At 32.1% G+C, this 21,895-nt stretch overlaps 1 protein-coding gene across 3 annotated transcripts in view; it reads left to right on the forward strand.

The window, feature by feature from the left end:
• The window catches only part of LOC140435087 (eukaryotic translation initiation factor 4E transporter-like), a 71,761-nt gene extending 50,149 nt beyond the window's left edge, over positions 1-21,612 (forward strand). For 2 of the 3 annotated variants that reach the window (XM_072523789.1, XM_072523790.1), the window contains 3 exons: positions 53-478; positions 4,405-4,697; positions 12,849-21,612. In XM_072523789.1, the coding sequence (XP_072379890.1) occupies positions 53-478; positions 4,405-4,628 (650 nt within the window). In that variant the 3' untranslated portion in view covers positions 4,629-4,697; positions 12,849-21,612. Of the gene's footprint in view, positions 1-52; positions 479-4,404; positions 4,698-12,848 lie in introns of those variants that run through there. The other variant, XM_072523791.1, reaches the window with a different exon arrangement.
• Positions 21,613-21,895: the final 283 nt, after the last annotated feature.

Genomic DNA, 21,895 nt, shown 5'->3' on the forward strand with positions numbered 1-21,895 from the left:
CGGGGTATGTTCTCCGTGTGCGTGCTGTCTCTACATTAATGATGTGTTTTAGGCCGTCCCATTGTAAAGGCTAACAGCAATTTCCAACTACCCTTAAGCGAGCAGTTCTTTGGACAGCATGGACAACAGAATCCTCAACAACAGCAAGTCTTACAACAAAGGGCACAGCAGCAGTTAGCGTTCCAGCAACAGCAGCAGCAGCAACAACAGAGAAAAGCATTAAACCCGCAAGTGATGGGTGGTCCCCAGTTTACATCCAATCAAGGTGTTCCTCAGTCACAGTACAATACCCAACAATACTCTTCTAACCAACAGTTTACTCAACAGCAATTGCGAGCGCAGCATCAACACAGACCGGCAAATCAGCAGCAGCAGCAAAATGTACCACAAATGTCATTCCAGCAGCAACAGCAACAACCAAATAGTCACCAACATATGGGTGGGGGCAATTGGCAGTTCTTTAGTAACCAACACCCAGGTAATAAAACATTTTTTTTTTATTTAATTTTTATTTATTTTTATTTGGGGTTTGTTTGATTATGCCGTGACCTAAAAAAGAAATGACAATTTTTTTTTCTACAAATGTGTTTTGTTTTTTGATAGAATTTTTTGTTCGCTCAATATATTTCTCAAACGATGTTAAAAATTAGCGATGCCTTATACCGATGACAAAGTTACTTTTAAGTATTCACAGTAAAACCTCAAAAAAATGTCTAAACTGAAACATATTGAATTAATTACAACGTAATAGGAAAAGAATACAAAATTATATTATGATAACTGGAGAGATATTAAAGCAATGAACAAAAAAGCCATAATTAAACTTACACACCTGTTTAATGCTAAATTTAGGTTAAAATATGTACCCAAGATATGGAAAGCAGCAGAAATGATTATGATTCTAATACCGCCACATGAAATCACATTTTATAGACCTATCTCTTTATTATCAATTATTTCAAAATCATATGAAAAAATAGTTCTTAAAATAATAAAACCTACCATAGAGGAAAATAAATTGGTACCAACTCACCAATTTGGATTTAGAGAAAAGCACTCAACTACCGACAACTTTCCTCAAATTCCTCTGATCTCTTTCCTGTACTTTCGCTTTTACTGTCTTATGGGTGTATGTAATTGCTGCTATTAGTTTTCCTGGAACTCTTCCAAGTAACTCCATATTTCCACCCTATTTACGTGTCAAAAACTGCTCTGAGGTCCATAAAGGCTAGAAAGAGTTCTTCGCCCTCCTCCAATCTTCTTTGTATTACCCTTCTCACTACTCATCTTCCTGGTCTAAATGCTGCTTGTATATCTTCTGTATCTCCCAAATGTAATTTCATAATCTGTTTCTGAATTTTTTGTATATAGCTTAAAGCATACTTGTGCATTATGTTTGACCTCTCTTTTTATAAGTGGCTATTATTAAATTGTTTTCCTAACTTTTAGAGATCGTCTCTATTCTCCACGCTTATTTTAGTATAGTCCTTAACCATTCTATTTCTTTCTCACTTTAAAATGTTGCGAATTCCGTGGACCAATCACCCCACAAAGTCATTTTATCATTTCTGTTGCTAAGTTTTCTTCTCCGTAAGCTTTTCCTACTTTAATGGTTCATACTGCTTCTTCCACTTCTTCTTGTCCTATTTGTAGATTGTCATCTGAATATTCCTCTTGAATGTATTCCGCTTCATTTTGTGATTCGTAAAATTTTCTTGGTAGAATTCTTTTTATATTTTTAGTACTTCCTCTCTTTCGGCCATTAGTTGTTTTTGACTCTCCTGTCCAGAATTTTCTGTTATCGATTCTATACTCCCCCGTTATTTTCTTTTCAACTCTCTCTTTTCGCTTTCTTAACTGCCTGTTTCACTTCCTTACTTCTACTGTTCTATTCTTCTCTGTCTCTGATCTGCAGTTTACATTAATGTTTTCCATGCAATTCTTTTTCTTTACCAAATCATTAATGTTTTAGTTCCACCATTTCGTTTCTCATTGGTTTTTTTTGTACATTCTAGAAGTGTGTTTCCTTATTTATTTATTTATCGTATGGCACACAATAAGAACACATAATTAAAAATCAATATAAAAAGTTACATGGAGAATTACAAACGAACGGCTAATGTATTATTAATATAATGTAAAACATTTTTGGTCGCATTCAGGAATTCATCGAAAACTTCAGGGAATCACCTTCGGGGGCATTCTTAAACAATGTGAAGGACAGTCTGTCGTTGCGCACCACAGTCAAACTCAGAAGTAAGGGCTTTTCCCCATCTATATAAGCTGTCAGCACATCTACCGCTGCTTGTTCTTATTCTGTTTAGCGTTGTCCATGTATTGCGCGTTAGTTCAAAGCCTGGCGGTTTCTGATCGATACAGGCCATTTGCTGTGCTTTTTGTGGTGAGTCGCGTTGTCCCGTTGTCTTCTCCAAGCTTTGTTGAGGTTGAAATGTTCCTGATGTAAGGAGATGGCTCTTAACAATGGAGGATATGTGGTGCGCAGTTTGTTTATTTCGATATCAAGCTTATCATATTGGATGGGTAGTTGATGGTTAGCCTCGCTTTTTCCATATTCTCTGAGAAGAGAGTGATTTCTTCGCAGCCTATTCAGCCGCCGAGTATAAAAGCCCGAGAGCGGATGATCTGAGTACAGAGGCTGAGGACCCCCATCTGGTGCCACATAGGTTTTGGACTATATTATTTCGCGTTTTCAGTTTTTCTGCCGTTCTTTATCTTCTTCTTCTTGTGCCACTCCTATCGGAGATTGAAAATCATCAAGGCTATCCTGACCTTGTTTACAGCTGACCTAAAGAGTTCATTAGTGGTACAGCCAAACCACTCTCTCAAATTACGCAACCATGACATTCTTCTACGGCCTGGATTCCGTTTTCCTTCTATTTTCCCTTGCATTATATTTTGAAGTAATGCGTATTTATGTCCTCTCATCAGGTGACCCAGATATTCGAGTTTTCGTCGTTTGATCGTTTTCAAAATTTCTGGGTCTTTTCCTATCCTTCGCATTACTTCAAAGTTTGTAACTCTTTCAACCCAACAGCATTCGACGGTAGCATCACATCTCGAAACTTTCAATATTTTTTATATTGTTCTGCTTGAGAGTCCAGGCCTCTACACCGTATAATAGCGTGTTATATACGTAGCCCCTTAGCATTCTTAATCGGAGAGAGATGCTTATATCTCTGTTGCAGAAGAATTTCCCCATCTTTATGAGGAGTTCTTTGTAGGTGTTCTTTAAAACGTAATGTTCTTTCCTGAGTCACTCCAAGATATTTTGGTGTTGAGTTATGAGTGAGCAGTTTGTTTTCAAAGTGAACGGAGAGTTTTTTGTTGGCTCGGGCATTATTTAATTGGAAACAGCACACTTCGGTTTTCGTTGCCCAACGCAGCGTTGCGTTGGGCAACGAAAACCGAAAAACTCCATTTGCGAAAGTATTCTCCCATAACGGCAAGTCATCTGTTAGTATTATTTCTGTAATATCCATCTTATTATGTCTTGCTCCAATGGCCCAGTCGTCAGCGTAGATAAATTTCTGCGAAGTTGTCCCAGGTAGATCCGCGATGTGTAAATTAAACAGTAAGGGTGCCAAAACAGATCCCTGTGGCAGTCCATTGTTGAGCTTCATTTGAACACTTTTAAAGTTGCCCATTGTGATTTGAAAAGGTCTGTCGGTGGGCATGCTATCAATGTGTTTAGTTACCTTTTGACACGGGATGGCACGGATTAGTTTGCAGATTAGTCCTTGTCTCCAGACAATATCGTATGCAGCTGATAGGTCAATGAAAGCAACGGATGTTTTTGTGCTTTCTTTGAAATAGTGTCATTTCTTCTGCAAAAGTCTATTATTTTCATTCCATACATTTTTGCTACTATTCGTTATATTTTCCCAGGCATCTCAGATCTCTGTTAATGTCCCTGTCTACTCTTTTATTCCAGTCTCCCATGATTACTATGTTTTCTGTCTCTTCTCTCTCGTTGTCTAGTAAATTTTGTAAGCATATGTAAAATTTCAATGTTTCGTCTTCCGGTGTTCTTTCTACTGGCGCGTAGATTTGTATTAAGGTTGTGTGTGTGTTTAGAAAGAGGGGATGACATTAGGTAACATTTTTGCCATAAATATAACTTGTATTAAGGTTATTATTCCTTCCATTCGTAAAGTTATGGTCATTATTCTAGGTTTTACGGATTTGTTCTGTTAATCTTTTTGGTCTATCTCTTTTGTTATTATCATTCCTATTCTCTCGTTTCCTCTTTGGTCAGTATTGGGTGGAAAATTATTTCCATCCAATAGAATTTTACAAAACTATATAATAATTGTAAAACAGTAAAATCCAATCAGAACATGTCTTATCGTACCTTATTTTTAACACATTTTTCATATTTGGCAGCTAATAGGTCCTCCAAGGCAGGCCTAGAATCAGATGGAGGACGTCCAACATCTAGCGCTACCACTTCCACTACATCGACAGTAAACCAGTTGGCCCGTTGGTTCTCTCCCGACTTATTGGAACGTGCCAGAGGAGGTGAACTACCAAGTACCAGCAGTCTGTCGCAAAATCTTCTAAGCCTTGAAGAGATTGAACGCCAAACGGCGCCCCCCGTCCATAATTAAGTGTTTATAAACATTATGTCGCTCGTGTTTTGATGTCTGGGAGAGGGGCGCTGGGGAGGGAACTGAACGGTAAGTTTAATTTATGGAAGAGTTTTTGACTGTGTTACCTAAGTACATATGATTAAGTTATATAAAAAATAAAAAAAAATTAAATAAAATATGATAAATTTTCAAGGTGTTTATTTTGTGGGAACAGAGAATGAAATTAGACTTTTTTCACAAACCACTACACAAGAAGTATTTAATCTTTTTTTCTTTTAATAACTTTAAACAGTATCAGATATGTTGATTCCTCTTTGTTTCATAAATTGTAGGTTGATTTAAAGATATTCTTCTTAAGCTGAATAGTTTTTTGTGACATCTAAATACAATTTAATATTTTTACTGGGAAAAAGCCACATTTTTTCTTTAAAATAAGTTTATTTTCGAAATCGTTCTCAAAATAGAAAACATTGTATTTTGAGAAAAAAATTTGAGATCTCGTATTAATTTTCATGCTTTAAATCCCCGTGTTTCACCCATATATCTACACACCCTTACTTGCAAAACTTTTAGGTTAGAATGTTAACACAGAAGAAAGTCTCAAGAGGCAAAGATCCAAGAAAACGATTGTTTGCATTCACTATAATTAGTATACGTTGAAACAAAAAACATGGTATAAAAATTTGTTCGACTAAACAAACTGACTGAACATCACGCTACAATCACGGATTTTCAGATGCTAGCGAAATTCAGAAACACCCAACCACTGTAATTATAGAGGACATAGTTTAAATTTAAACAGAATGTGAATCTTAGACCACAACTTATTCCAGAAACCAAAGTTCCAACTCCAAAAGGTTTTGATTAACTTACTGATCTCAGAGGCACACGAAGTTGTCCATTCTAAAGCTTATATTCATATTTCATTTTTAGCTGTGCGGTTAAAAAAAGTACATAAATTAAAAGAAAGGTTCAAAATTTTATCCACCCTGTAACAACCTGTCAATAACTAAATAGGTCAGAGAAACTGTCTGTAAGCTGAAGTATAGCAATAAAGATTTAGAATAAAAATCCTTTTGTCTACGCCTTTAGAAATTGCGTTAGAAACACTGGCCATTCGTCAAAACATTCAATCTCTGTAAAACTTAATAGTCCAGTCGTTAGAGGTTTGACCTCTAAAAACATACGAACAAGCTGAATTTTGCTGAGAATGTCAATTTTGGGACCACAAAAATGTTGACTTACAATACCTCTGATCTGTGCTGGAGTTTTGGGCTAACTCAGTTAGCCCAAGACGGTAATGGAAGTCGATAAAACCTCACCAGCTACAGGGGGTCATGTAAGATGCCCCCATTTTCAGTTTTTAATAATCAACAAGTTAACAGTCTATTGCATTTACCTTGATAAATACCATGAGGATTATTTTTTAATACGGATGTCCTTCCAATGTTTTTATGTGGCCATACAATGTTTTTTTAACAATTTTTTATTAAACTGATGATGGAATGATTTAATGCCGAAAAGATCTTCTTTAAAATAAAAAATTTTTAAGCTTTTAATAAGCATTTTTTATACCTTAATACACACGAACACCACGTGCTTTGTATTCAACAGGTATACTAGCCACTCCTGGATATCTCCACTTCATGGTTTGTTCCAGTTTCACTTTTAAGTTTTTTTAAATCTTGGTTTTCATAGCATCATTTAGAATAATTAATATGTTGAAACTTGACTGAAGGTCAAAGTAGGTTCAATGAAAAAAAACCCCAAAACAAATTATTTTTGACAAAGACAAAGAAGAAACTAGATTGCAATGTTTAAAGTATTATGCCAAGTCTATTAAAAAAATTGTATCTCTTGATTGGAATTGTAAGAATTTTAAGTAAAAATTGAAAATTTTTCTTTTTCAATGAAGAATAACTTGATGATTTATTACAAATAAATTGTTATAAATTAGTAATGGAAATTAAAAAAGTAGGCTAAATTTTATTAAGATTGCATGAGGTCACTATTCTTCCTCTAAAGTCTCCCACAATAATTTAAAAAAAGGTTTATAATTGCAATTGAGATTGATTTGTGAGAAGCAACAATCAGGGTTCAGTTTCATTTCTTTGGATATCTCAAAGTTTTCTAACAGGTTCATAAGTCTAAAATTTTTATTTGGGATGTTATGTAAAATTTTACTGTTTTTGGCAGGAGAAAATGAATGATTATTAAATTTAATGTTCTTTGATTCTTTGAGCCAGAGTTCGCATTGTTCGACCCACATAAGTCACGTTACAATCACCCCAAGACAATTTGTAAATACCTCTTTTGTTTTGTTCATCAATTTTCTCCTTAGTTTTGTTAAAAATGGACTTAATGTGTTTGGTTTTAAAAGAGATGTGTAAGTTACTGATTTTATTACAAAGTACTCTTAATATGGGTCCTAAATAAGATAAAGATCTATAAATGGATGTAGTGTTAAATTTGTTTTATACATTAAAAGATTGGTTTAGTATATTTTTGAGTATTGATATTTTAATGATATTATCTACAGTAGAAGGAAGAAAACCGTTGTTCTTTGCTATTTGTTTAATAATTGCGATTTCTTTATCATATTCTAATGTAGAACAAGAAGAGAAAGAATTAATTTTAATGGTTAGATCTAAAAAGTTGATAATGTTGTTATTGTCTAACTCCAAGCTAAAATTAATTGCAGGATGTATTTAATAACTCCTTCTATAAAGGCTAAAATATCATCTACATATCTACTTCTTCGTCTTCGCGTGCCATATCAGAATTATCCGACGTTGGCGATCACCATTGCGAAGGCTTCTCGATCTTCTGCAATATGGAATAATTCTCCTGCATTTGATATCTGTGTCTATTCTCGAATGATTTTTAACCAAGAAACTTGTTTTCTTCCTACACCTCTACGGCCCTCTATTTTGCCTTTAAGGATCAGTTATAATATTTTATATCGACTTCCCCTTACTATATGTCCCAGATAAGACATTTTTCGATGTTTAACAGTCTTTAGCAGTTCTATATCTTTGTTGACGCTCGTTAGTACTTCTTCATTAGTTTTCCTTGCTGTCCAAGGTATCTTTAGCATTCGTCTATGAACCCACATTTCCAATGCTTCAATTTTGTTCATGATCGAAACTTTCAGCGTCCACACTTCTGCACTATACATATCTACACTATAAGATTATTTGTCACTCACTCGCTCTCCGAGTGACGTTGCGGGACCGAATAAGAAACGAAGATCTGCGAAGAAGGACGAGTATTGCTGATGTTGTGGAACGCATAGCGGAACTTAAATGGAATTGGGCAGGCCATGTAGCGAGAATGCATGACTCACGATGGACGAGTAAAATTACACATTGGAGGCCAAGAGTAGACAAACGTAGTAGACGAAGACAACCTACACGTTGGGCTGACGATATCAGACGTATCACCAAAAATTGATAACAAAAAGCACAAAATCGTAAAGAATGGAAGAGTTTAAGGGAGGCCTATATCCAGCAGTGGACGTGATAAATGAAGGCTGGATGATGATGAAGATTATTTGTGGTTGGGAATGAACAAAAGTATTTTCAAGAGAGTCAAGAAAAAGATCTGCAAGTAGGAGGGAGAGTGGATTTCCCATTGCTAAACCTTCTGGTTGTGTATAAATTTTATCGTCAAAGATAAACAAATCTTGGGAAAGGCAGAATTGGAGTAGAGAATTATTGAGGTCGTTGGTTTTTGCGAGTAAGAAATTATTGATGATTGGAATGGTGCCTAATCTGGGAACATTAGGGAAAAGATTTGTTACATAGAAAGAGACAATAGTAAAGTTATTTGGAAGAGTAATTGAAGAAATTTTTGAAGTTAAATCTAAAGCGTTGGTGACAGTATATTTGGGAGTGTAATTAATTAGTTAATCTTAATTAATTAATCTTGGAGAAGAGTGTTGATAAGTTTTGCTAGTGGAATATTGACAAAACTAACTACGGCTCTTATTGCAACATTAACTTTATGAATTGTTGGAAGACCCATAATTTTTAGAATTAGAAATGTTTGAAAATTTTAGGTCACTTATAAGTTTGTTCATTGGATTTTTGTTTTAATTGGAATAAATAAGTTGTTGGATAGAAAAGATTCTAGTTTGTTAACGTAATCTGTATTGTACATGATTAGAAGACAATTTCTTTTGTCAGCTTTTGTTATTATAAAATAGTAATTTCATTAAGATGTCAGAAGAAAATAGCTTCAGAACAATATAGGTTTTGAAGATTAGGCTGTAATAATGGAAATTCCATAGTAACCGGTCAATGAAAGTGATAAATTTTATTGATCTTATGAGAATCATAGAAAATGGCAAAAATCGCGCAACGTTTATTTATTTAACACCTTTATAAAAACTGATTTCATTTGAGGTAAAATGCGAAATTTTTGATAAAATGAAATGACTTCATTTTCTACAGCGTACAGATTCTTGTTAAATCGATTTTCCCCCCATGTGAGAGGGGGTTTTAGGGCGAAGCCGGGGATAGGAGTGGTAAACTATTATGCATATTTTTTGGGATCCCGAAATTGACATTCTCAGAAAAATTCAGCTTGTTCGTAAAGTCCGACAAAGTTTAGTTTGGGAATATGACTCACAACTCGACGATGCGCAGTGATTCTTGTTTACTAGTGTTACCATGGAAACGGCCAGTTTGCTGTTTGCCAGTGTCGTAGTTGTGTATCGCAGAGAGTGTTTGACTTGTTGATTTGATCGTGTTGGATATTTTATTATTTTATTTTAGATTAGTGCTTAGTATATTGGTAGTAGTAATTAGTAAATTATTAAGTCATTTAGTGTATTTATAGTGTGTTAAGTTTAGTTATTAATAATAGTTATTTAATAATAACAAATATCAAAAATGTTATATACGACTTCTACACCATCAAGAAAAGATCACCTACAATTAATGGTAAATAGTTTAATTAATGGTAAATAGTTTAATTTACGATAAAAAATTTTGTCATCGTAAATAAAATAGAGTAAGTAAAATTATAAAACAATTGTTTGTTTGTACCCATCTAGAACGAAATCAAAGTTTTCAAGTAAAAACACTGATATAGATACATTTTTAACAAAAACGGTAGATGCAATTCCTTACAATTTTACTTACTTAGAAAACAATATTTACTTTTCAAATATATTACCTATTTTTATTTATTAAAGATATTTATCAAAAACTAAAGAACAAAGAAATGTGATTTCCAGGGTGAAAGGAATCATTAAGGAAAACCATAATTGGATTAGGCTTTAGGTAACACAGTAAAATAATTATTCAGCTGAACAAATAAAACTGTATAATGGATAATGTATTTTAAATTGATATTTTATTGGCATCGTTTTAGTTAAACTTATGATATGAATTATTATAAATATGAATTATTATAAATATGAATGAAAGTGTCTTTTCAAAAGTACTAAATATTTGGATAATTCATTTCGATTCAGGTTTCCGAAAAACTAAACAAAAAATGAATCTCTCCAAGGTTACATACGATTCTACATAATTTTTGTTTTTAACAAATGAATTGTTCTCACTTCTGTATGTTGTGATACATTTGAAATTTAAACCATCATACTTTTGAAAATATATTCTTCAAATTATCTCGAACAAATTAAAGGTGGAGAAAAACCGAAGACAATAGGAGTGTCCTAATGGAAAAATATGAAATTCGTTTAAAACGAATAGAATATTTAAAGAAGCTAATTCAATTTCGATCTGAGGGTAGAACTATAGTTTATACCGACGAAACATATATACACAGCAGCCATACTCCACCATACCACTGGGCAGATCAAAGCGGAAAAACTTTAAAGAAACCAATTTCTAAGGGTAAAAGGCTGATTGTTGTTCAAGCTGGAAGAGAGTTAATTTTTAAATCAGGTACATGTTACAGATGAGATTTAATTTAGACAATTATTAAAAAGTCAATTTTAATAATAATAATGTAAGCCATAACTACTTTCATAATAAATCACATTCTATTGGGCCGTCTATGAAACTAATATCGAGGCAAAAGTTTTTCGGCAAAAAGTTTTTTGCCTTTCTTGCACCTTAATTTTATGAAGTGGGTCAGAAGTCAGCTTATACCTAACTTACCTAAAAATTCGGTCCTGGTAGTTGATAACGCATCCTACCATAATGTACTAATCGAAAAAAATGTGACGTCTGCTAGCCGTAGGGATATTATGGTAAAGTGGTTACAAGAAAAAAGTATTCCCTTTCAAGAAAAACTAACCAAACCGGAATTATATAAAATTATACTTATATATTATAAGCCAATAAACCACGTTTTCCACCAGTTTATGTATTAGAATATGAGCTTGGACAACATGGACATCAAGTACTTCGCTTGCCTCCCTATCATCCGGAGTTAAACCCTATCGAAAAAATATGGGTTTTGGTAAAAGGTAGAGTGGCCACTCAAAATACAACATTTAACATAAATGATGTTGAAAATATAACAAGAATAAAATTTTTAGAAGTGTTAATAGAAAAGTTGGCTAATATATGTAAACACGTATAAAAATATGAAAACACTCAAATCGCAAAAGGACATTTATTAGACTCTACGCTGGACCACTTACAATTTTTTATTAATACTGGTTTATCCGAAGAAAGCCTTTCTGATAATGAAGATAGTGATTAAAATTCCGAAATAGACGTGTTTTTGTGTGATATTCCTTTGTCATATAACAAAACATATAAGTCTTTACAATCATTACTGTTTAGAAAATAATACATTATTTAATAAGTTAAAATAAATTACTTATTTTTTTTGTGTTATTGAAACCCTTCCTTCCTGGCAATGTTAATAAATTGTAAGTATTGACGAATTTTTTATTTATTAAAGTACTCCCAATAGTTTACTCATTATTTTATCGAATGCCTGACTATAAACTTAATAATTATTAAAAACTATAAAAATAAAAATTGACAAATTCATTCTCACTTTAATTGAATATACTTATAAAAATTTATTTTAAAGCTACCGGTTTCCGTCCGCCACTGGTAGAAACGGTCCGCCCGTCTGCGCTAAACACTACGTCACATTCCCAACCTAAAGTTTGTCGGACTCTACGATTTGTAGAGGTTCAGTGGCATTTTCGTCTCTGACGACTGGAGTATAAGCTCGTCTGTATTGGTTCTCCTAAATATACAAAAAAACGGGTGTGGCAGTCCAGTGGGACTGCCGGTGGAAGTTACACTTCTTAACACGCATTCGCCGTTACAAATTTATTTGATAGTCAATCTGCACAATCATTACATATGTAATTCTATAGGTAAGACATAGCAGAAAGAGAAACAGAATTAATAACAACTTACTAACAATGAAGGATTGAATCAATATTTTGATGAAAATGTATATTTTTATTTTCATATATGTATGAATGGAGTTGAATGCAAAAATTTTTTACACATACTCTGCAGTATGTTGTATGTACAAAATTCATTGTTTATTTTGTTATTAATATAATAATACAATACAAATTAAACTGCAATATTCATAAGTATTTAAAAATGACAATAATATACATAAAAAAATGCACTACAATACAGTGCAACATAATTCCATATAATAATAGAATACGTATTAAAATGCAATATCCATAAGTATTTAAAAATGACAATAATGTAATAATATTAATAAAAAAGTCCTCCCCGACTAGGAATCGAACCCCGGTCTCCCGCGTGACAGGCGGGGATACTGACTACTATACTACCGAGGACATGACACAAACATATTTCAAAATTGACAGTTCTGGATCATACAGTGATTTATTGAGATTATTATTTTGAAATACAAAAGACTAATATAATTATGAACATTTAATAAATAATACAAAACATATTACATAAATAATAATATTAATAAATATTTTATTATATGTAAAATATTATATGTATAAAATATTATATGTATTATAATATATATAATATTAAATTATATATAAAAAAGGAACATTTTTATATTCGAGAGAGGAAGAGAGAGAAAATATATCTTCTGTCTCTCTCTTACTCATTATCTTACATATGTAATGATTTCACAGATTCACTCCCATACAAATTTCCAACGTGGAGCGCGCGTATAGAAGTATAACTTCAAAAATATGAAAAACCTTTATTGTATATTTTTTATTTATGTGTGTATTGTTTATTGTGTAAATTATTTGTAGATTTATACGATTCTTTTCTGTTTCAGGTTAAAACTGATCAACGACTTTACTGTTAATTTTAGTCAAAACATGTTAATGTCGCAAACATATTTAATCACTTTAGAAATTTGTCAATTGTCCTAAAAGGTGGGACAAAAAATCGTTCTAAAATCCTTACCCTCAAAGTTATACTTAAATTGTAACATTTTGTAAATACGACAAAAAAAGTTACATATAAAATGTGATAGTGTTATGAAATCATTGAATTTATTTTAACGTTTTTTCAGTTGTTCATTTCAAAATTTACCAACAATAGACAAAGCAACAAGATGAAAAGTAAATCACAGATTAAAAAAGAAAATATCACTAAAGAATAAATTATTATAAATAAATGATTATATTTATGCTGTAGTTTGTTTCAAAAGTATGTTCCTTGAAAATTTATAAATTCTTAATAAAATTCTTATCATTATTCATACAGAAACATTAAAAAATTGTAATATTACATTGAGATTAAAACAGCATAGTCGCATCATATAGTTCAATGTTATTAAAGATACTGTAATAAAAATATATCTCCTTTGTGCTATATCTGTTGAAATTCGTAACCATCATAATAAATCCTTTCAAATTTGGAATATCTATGAGATTGTTTTCGTAAGTTTTTGTCCAGTCTCTTTTATTTTTCAGCCACGAAATCCCTTGATATAAGCTTCGATTTGCGTCTTAAGTATAAGCTGTAGATATTCGTAATCTGACTAGCGATATGTCCGAGCTAGGCAGTTTTTATTATCTTGAACTTGTGTTGACCAGTCATTGAGGAGTATTCATTTCTCTTGTGACTTCTGCATTAACATTCGCTTGTATATTCCATAGAAGAAAATCAGTCAGAAGTAACATTTCAGTGTTCGGAGTCTTACATGATAGCAAACTTCGGGCAATGTTCATAAATCCAGTCCTTGATTCATTTCCTATTCTTATTTTCATATTTATTTTCTAGATATATGTAGCTATGTAAGCATTGTTACTTTTATTTTACCTTCCTCTAATTGCGAGTTTTACAAGTCCCATTTTGGCATTAGCTTTTTACTAGAAATTCATCAGTATCTGCAGATGTTCTTTAGATTCTATCAAGACTACAGTACCATTCGCATGTCTAAGTTGTTGATAACAATTCTATCATTTTTGACTCGTTCTGCAGGTGTCTGCAACCTCGTCGCACTCCTTTCCAAAAATGTTTGTTTGTCATATATCCCAAAAAAAGTAATAAGCTCTTTTAAACAGCGGTCATTATTATATTCTAATTAACAATCTATAATAATAAAAATGTATGGCTCAAACATTGGTTTATCCTTCATAAATATGTTTAAATATTATATATACTTTTCCTTAATATTTTATTCTTAAATATACGATTCCAAGCTATACAAGGCTACTAGCTGTTGATAAATTAAAATATGTTATTACAATAAAAGCTGCCCTTTTTGTTTATATTTACTGGAACGACATGTGATTCAACGTATTCGGACGAATTTGTGTGAGACTACTAATTCGTTATTTGATTCAAAACATGGTTAATATATGTCACTTTGTGTGACATTGTTAATTTTCTATGTATGTGATCTATATAAAATTGCTCACTAACCGTATGGCTGAAACAAAAATCGTAATGGTCTGTATTCTTAGATAAACTTTCGATTAGAAAGTTAAAGAAATCATTAAAGACGTAGACACAAATACGACATACGAGTAAAAACGATGGAGAAAAATACTAAGTGGATTGCGGGATAAATAAGAAATTGAAGCAATTATATCCGAGCGCAATTCTTATAGAAATTAAGATGGAAAATCGCCAAGGTCTAAAATACCAAATTGGTTGTAAAGTCGGTCATATGTGGAATGTGATATTTGATATAGAATGTGACATCTACACATAATGTGATATTTTATGTAACATTTGACGTTCTACGTCAAATTCCACATAAATGGTTCTGTGTCAAATGTCACATATTCCGTCAAATATCACATAAAATGTCACGTTCAACATATGAGCGACTTGCGACAAATTTGGTAATTTTTATTATAATTACTTTCCATGTCCCGACTATTTCATCAAATCTTATACTACCAATATTTTTCTTCGCTTGAATGGTCTTGTCATAACTAATATTAGGTCAAGGAGACTGTGTTCCTGCGGACAAACCAATAAGTGCTCAGGATTTTGTATTTCGCCATACTCACATCTGTCCTCTGAATACACCTATCTTTAATTCTGACTTCAATCACGACGTGGTGGTTCTGAGTCTCCTAACTGATATGGTATTTGTTAAGTCCATATGGTGTAGGGTAATTGATAACCTGCAGCCATCTCTTATTTTGGATGTATGGCTTTAGCTAGCATGCAACATTTTCCTCCAAAGTTGAATACAACGGCGTTCAGCAGGGGTTTTAATTGTAACCGTGGAATTCATTCAAATTCTACGAGATTTATATTTTGGTGAATGCCTTGCTAGATAAAACATGGGATAACATGGGTTGCCATCTTGTTTCTTCTCAATTTCAGAAATCGCTTTCTTTCAGATGTTTGTAGAAAATTGTGAACTGGAATAAGTTTTAAACTTCCAGGTATTATCCGACCAGTCTTCGGCGTGATCAAACTGATAAGTGTGAGTGTAACGTAGCCAAAACGAAGTTGATTAGTCTGTTTCAGAGAAATGCAAAGCCAGGGCTGAGGTTCTTAGCACAGTGGGCTAAACTCAAGTTATTTCAGTGATCTTACCAAGTATGTTATTCCTTGAGGAAAATTTTGCTTTTGTGTTTTAGCAAAGGCTTTTAAAAATAAAGAGTGTGGTCCCAAATTACTCCCAACTGTACATCTTCCTCCTAGCATGCATTATCATAAATCAAATGTCTTTTTGTAGGGTGGTATAAAAAGTCGTTAGTGTAAATATTATAAAGCATAGGTAAGCACATTCCCTTAATGTAGATTTCTCGAATTACGAAGTAACGTAGAACCGAAGATTCTGAAGAATGCATTGAACAAGTACATCATTCCGAAGTCGTGGGTAATATTCCTCTCCTCATCTCCTCAAAGTCATTCTCAATATGCTGCACAATGTTCACGATTTGCTTGCAGCAAGACTTTCCAGCTGTAAAAGTTTCACTTCCAAAGTTCTTTGATATGTTCAGTCCTAATTCATTCAATCTAATTAAAAATATTGCTGCTATTTTTTCGCAAGGAGAATGATCGATATAAAAATAATTGCCATTGCCTGCATTCAAGAAAAACATTAAATGTCGAAAATGTTTAGAAAGGATGTCAAAATTTAATAGTAATCATCAAGTCAACAAAATTACTTGGTTAACTATTAGTACACAAAAAAATTTGTATTAACTCGAACAATAGTACCATAGTAGACCAGTTGTTAATTGAAAAAACGTATTATAAAATATTAAAAGATTATAGTATATAGTGGCATAAAACTTCGCAATTTGTTTTATGTTAACGTTTTTGTGATTTTTAATTTTCATTCTTGTTGCTTGACCTACACATCTTCAAATTACAAAGACCAGGTTTCTGTAACTTTTGAAACTTTTATTTTTACCACGGTTAAAACTGTTTTATTCCATTTTTTCGAAAAGTTCTTTGTTGAGATTAAGAAAAGATAAAGAAGAAAAATTAGGAAAAAAAATACTAAATTATGTTTATTTAAAAGTTTTGTTTAAAAATCCTTTATGAAAGGTATATAATTAAAAAACCCTTTTGGAGCTGCATCACAGAACGTTTTCGAACTGAAAAGTTCATCATCAGTATATTACCAGTTGTACATGAGTCAAGTTACTAAATATTTGGATAAAAACCCTTAAAACGGTAGAAAAATTAACTATGTGTTGCATTTTTGTAGAAAAAATGGTGTAGTGTTAAAATTTTTAACAGATACCCTGCATGGCAACGTCAGACTCCCAATAGGGGTTGCTGCTGGCCCTCAGCTATTTGTTAAAAACTTAACATCACACCATCTTTTCAACAAAAATGGAACAAATAATAAATGTTGTACCATTTTAAAGGTTTTACCCAAATATTTAGTGGCTTGACTCATGTACATCCGGTAATACACTGATGATGGACTTTTTAGTCCGAAAACGTTCTGTGATGTAGCCCGAAAGGGTCTTTTTAATTATGTACCTTTTATAAGGAATTTTTAAATAAAATTTTTGTGATTCATGATATACAGTCAACTACAGGAATTTCATTTTCCTCGTGGATTTTAAATTATGTTTGTTCATGGGGCAAATTCTGGATTAATAACCAAACAGTCGCAAAAATTTAGTATTTGTACTTGGAATATAAACCAGACTCCTTCAAGTTCTGTACGTTTCAGAACTATTACTACCCTATTCGAATGACTCGACTGTGAACTTGCTCATACTTAATAGGTTTATAGTTTGTATTTGATGTACTTTATTGTGACAATCTTGGATGCACATCCGACGTGTTAAATGTTGCAATAAACAAAAAAAAATATTTTTATCTTAACCCTTAGCGGTGACAGTCATTGGTATAAAGGGGTATAACGATCGTTGTGATTGTTATGCACCACAATAAGTTAATTTATTAGCTAAGTCAACGGAATATTACTGAACAATAAGCAATCACTTGTTAGAAAAAATGTAAGTAGATACCTTTATAATTTTTCTTCTAGAAATCAAATTTTTTGATATGACAATGATTAGAACTGGCTTTGGCATCACGTTTAAGATGTTAGGCGATCTATAAGGAAAATTATGTGTAGAGCTAGATTCACAATAGGCATGGCGGTTGCCGCAAAGGGTTAATTATTTTAACTAAAATATATTCGGTCTATATACTATTATACCCTCCTTTGAAAAAAGTTTAAATATGTATAAAAGTGGTAAAATTGCATTACAAAAGTTACAGTATCCTAAGACTAACTAAAATGGTTGTTGCATTACTTAGTGCGTGTGATCAATTAATTCGTCGACTGAGAATTAGGGTTATGGGGTCATAAGAATTGAGTTTTGTTTTTTAGAAAGTGAATTTTAATTTTTTGGTTTGGTGTGTTGGAAACTTTTGTTTAATTTTGGTGTTTTACTAGAGTAATGGCAACCAGTTCAGCGATATACAATTTGTAAACATTACGATAACGTTAAAAAAATGTAAATTTCTGGAACTGACTTGTGTTCTTAAAACATGAAAGTTTTCTTCGTGGTTAAAATTGTGTGTGAGAATTTGTAAGTGAAAATAATCGTCAATTTTTGTCTCCTCGAAAATAATTTTAATCTCGAAGAAAATCTTCCTACAAAAACATTCCTGATGTAGTCGATACGTACTGAGTCCACTAAATGCTCAGATTTATTTTCGAAATTGGAGGAAAATCACATCAGAAACAACTTTAAAATACCTAGAGATAGAAATAATTGGATAATATATATGTGCAAAATATCTTAACTTATTTTATATTTATATGTTTTTAAAATTATATTAGAACAGAAATTTTAGCGGAATTAAAGATTTCGACATGCAATAAACCCACACTAGAGATGAATATGTGTTAATTATGGACATTTTAACTGACTGTAAGAGTTCAATACCCAAATACAGAAAAAATTGTCATAGCAAGTGCACGATACCCTTCGTACACGCAATTCTTTTTCAAAACTGTTTGAACTGATTCCTTTAAAGTCCCTAATGATTCTTATATTTCGAGGTATGTCATACGTTAATCTTCATAGATACGCTTGCGCAGTCCATCGACATTTTTATGAGTGACTGCTGTTTTTGAGATAATTGCTCTTAAATAGTCGCTAAGATTAGTGCATCCATTTATGAATTCTCTATGTCAACGAGGAACTGTTCACTTAAGTGGTGATTCATTACTGAAAACAGATACCAACTGGATAATTATATTTGAAAATTATAAAATAAATATTGTGCGAAAATGTTCACGGTTTAATTACGTTTTTCGACTAGCTCGGCAACCTTGATAATAGTTTGTAGCTCCAACACTACAAGTATCGGACTGAAGTTTGGGATTTAGAATTACTAAAGATGTAGATTAATTTTTATGACTGAGATTTGATAATTGGCGCCTTCTATGCACTATTATGCAAAACATAAAAGACACGCTTCGTTACTTTATTGATTCAACAATATTCAAAGGAGTACATAGCAGACAGAAACATATAAGTACTGTAGAAAGATAATTGTATATTTTGTGTGTAATAATAGTGGAAAAAATAATAAAATAAACCAATATAATGGTAAACGAATATTTTTGGGAAAGTTTAAGATGTTGTGTGGGTGGTTTAGGATACAGGGTGTTCAAAAACTTACGACGCAAGTAAATATACAGTAAAACACAATGAATTACTCAAATTATCAATTTATTCAACAAAAAATTCAATCAATCCAATCATGTTTGCAAACACACGCTAATATTTCACCTGTAAAAGAAGCAGTGAAAGTTATTCCGGTTTTTAAATCTGCGAAAGATTTTGGAGGGATTCGCAGAATCCCTTTGAAATTATGCAATCGCCAAAAACATCTGCGAGTAATGTCCACAAACGCGAATTGTAGGAGCAGTGGCACTTCTTGTTGAAAATATCCATTTTTGTTATTTTACACCTATCTATGATTGCAAGATTCCAATGCAATATCGTTGGGTGTCTATCGGTTCATTTACAAATATGTGTCCTGACATCTAAAAATTATAATCCAACCTCTAACAGAATGACTTAGTTCCTCAATAATACATTATCAATTTACAATTCAGCAGACGAGAATTTGACAAGTTGATTTGACAAGAAAGTTTCATAGAAAAATTATTGACCAATATCCGATGTCTAGAAATGACAATCACATATGCAATTTTCATAGAATGAAGTGCTTCCTAGATTTCCAGTACTCCGCAGACGAGAATTTTTCGAGTGTATGTACCCGGGTAAATTAAACCACGCCTGTGCTGTGAAAAACATTTATCCCATTTTATTGAATGAAATTATTTAACTATTCATCATACTGCATTCTCTTGAAGTGATCAGAGGTTTCAATTGTTGGACCACAATCACTTTGTATAATATAATGATGTGGATCCTTCCAACACTAACATCACTTTCCTATGCTGGTTTTCCCATTTACTTTTCGGATTTACAGTAATTTATCGTTTGTAAAAACACTAAAACGCCCAATTTTTGGTGTACTTGTCACGGAAACCGTACTTTATTAATTAATTCTCTCACAGTATCGCGATGTAATGTTTTTGACTTTGGTAAAACTGCGTTAAATTTTTGAAGAGCTGAGTCTATTTATTGGCAATTTTAAAGACTTGTCGTTGTACAATAAATGTCGTTGTTCAATTGGTAGTTTTTTAACAGTGACAAAACGAATAAAATAAAAGACTATTCAAAAACTTTTAGGTCATGTAACAAGATAGTTATTACTGGCGTTGGCCAAGATAAACGAAACAGTAATGTTGTCTGGGTCAGCTAAACCCAAACGAACCATATTTTGCGGCGCTTCTGTAGTATGGGACCGCTGTATTTGGAAAATAAAAATATTGAATATACTATTGTAGTAATAATTTGCAATGAACTCGAAGAAAAAAAAGATACAGACTATAAAAGCCACTCCATAAAAATTAAAAAATATACTTCATCATGTAATACGTTATGGTTTCACAAAATAGTGTTGGTTTAAACAATTTTTAATATTTTGTATATATATTATCTTATCTGAGAAACTTTAAACGATCTATGCTTCCTTAAATGAATTTAATCGTAATAAAAAATCTAGTCTATTAATATTAAATGTACTAAAAAATTAAAATCAACAGTGGTAATCGGGTCATTTTTGCAACACATTTTGTGGTAATAATAATTTGTGAAAAAATTGTAATTATGTATAAAAATGATTATATCACAAATAAAAAGTTGAAAGAATGACCATAGGCTGGAATTTATAGGCTGTGGTTTTAGATCTTGGTAGGAATATTTTGAATTTCTTAGGTTACTTATATCCTTAATCAAATATTGTTTCTTTCGGAGAATTAATTTAAATATCGGTGTAAGCTGATTCAAGAAGCAAAAATCGAGACTGTTCGTATTACGAGATAACTTGAAGTTGTTTCTCTTGTGATTTATGAGTAAATTCGCCACGTGTACGTAAATTTATGTTTTGGATATTTTGTAATTATTTGTGATATTTTTCACCTGTAGGTTCTTGATTTATTTCTACTATTATAGTGTTAACTTGAAAGAAAGAACCCTTCGGTGTTAGTTGGTGTCAAAATTTATTTCACTAATAAGAAAACTATTATATAATAATTCCGTTATCAAATTCAAGAATTGATAGCTTAAATTTGTGTCCTGTCTAAACTTAATTTATTTGAATATAACGTTTTCCGTCTAGAAACACATAACTAAATAAAAAACAATAAGAATATTTTGACAAAGATTTTCACTTGGAAAGTCGAAACTTCAATTAAAAATTGGTTAAAATTAAACATTGTCTCGTTTAAAAAAATTTAAAAAGGAAAAAATAAAATAATTATAATTTCAAACTTTTACAAAATATCCAATACAGTTAAAAGGTTATACTGAAGTTATGTTAGTCGGTGGATTTCTCCATTTGGGCCGGAATTAATATCAATTGCCAAATAATTTGTTAAATCTAGATTTTCTCTCTGTAAAAATCTTATGAGATGATTTTGTAAATACAAAAATGTCATTAATATTGACATACATTTTTGTTTTGAAAAATAATTAAATGAGCAAGAACATACAAAGTTTTAATTCTCCTTTTTCACAATTTTCCCTTCCTATTAATAAGTTATTGTAGGCTATTAATTCTGTCCAAAAAAAGAGGACTAAAAGAAACTACAACGCCATAATGCCGGCATGCCTGGTTGCTCCAACAGATCTTAAGCTCCAGCTCAGCTTATAGATAGGGCAGTTTTAAGTCTCACTCACGTTGCACCATAATAGATTCTTATCTAAGTATGTCTTAACTGAGACGAAGTTTAAGATGCAATCCACGTGGTAACTTTGTAACTTGTCAATTGAGTGACGTTTGGGT

The sequence above is a fragment of the Diabrotica undecimpunctata genome, chromosome 2 (genome assembly GCF_040954645.1).
Source record: "Diabrotica undecimpunctata isolate CICGRU chromosome 2, icDiaUnde3, whole genome shotgun sequence".
In the NCBI taxonomy this organism is placed as follows: Eukaryota; Metazoa; Arthropoda; class Insecta; order Coleoptera; family Chrysomelidae; genus Diabrotica; species Diabrotica undecimpunctata.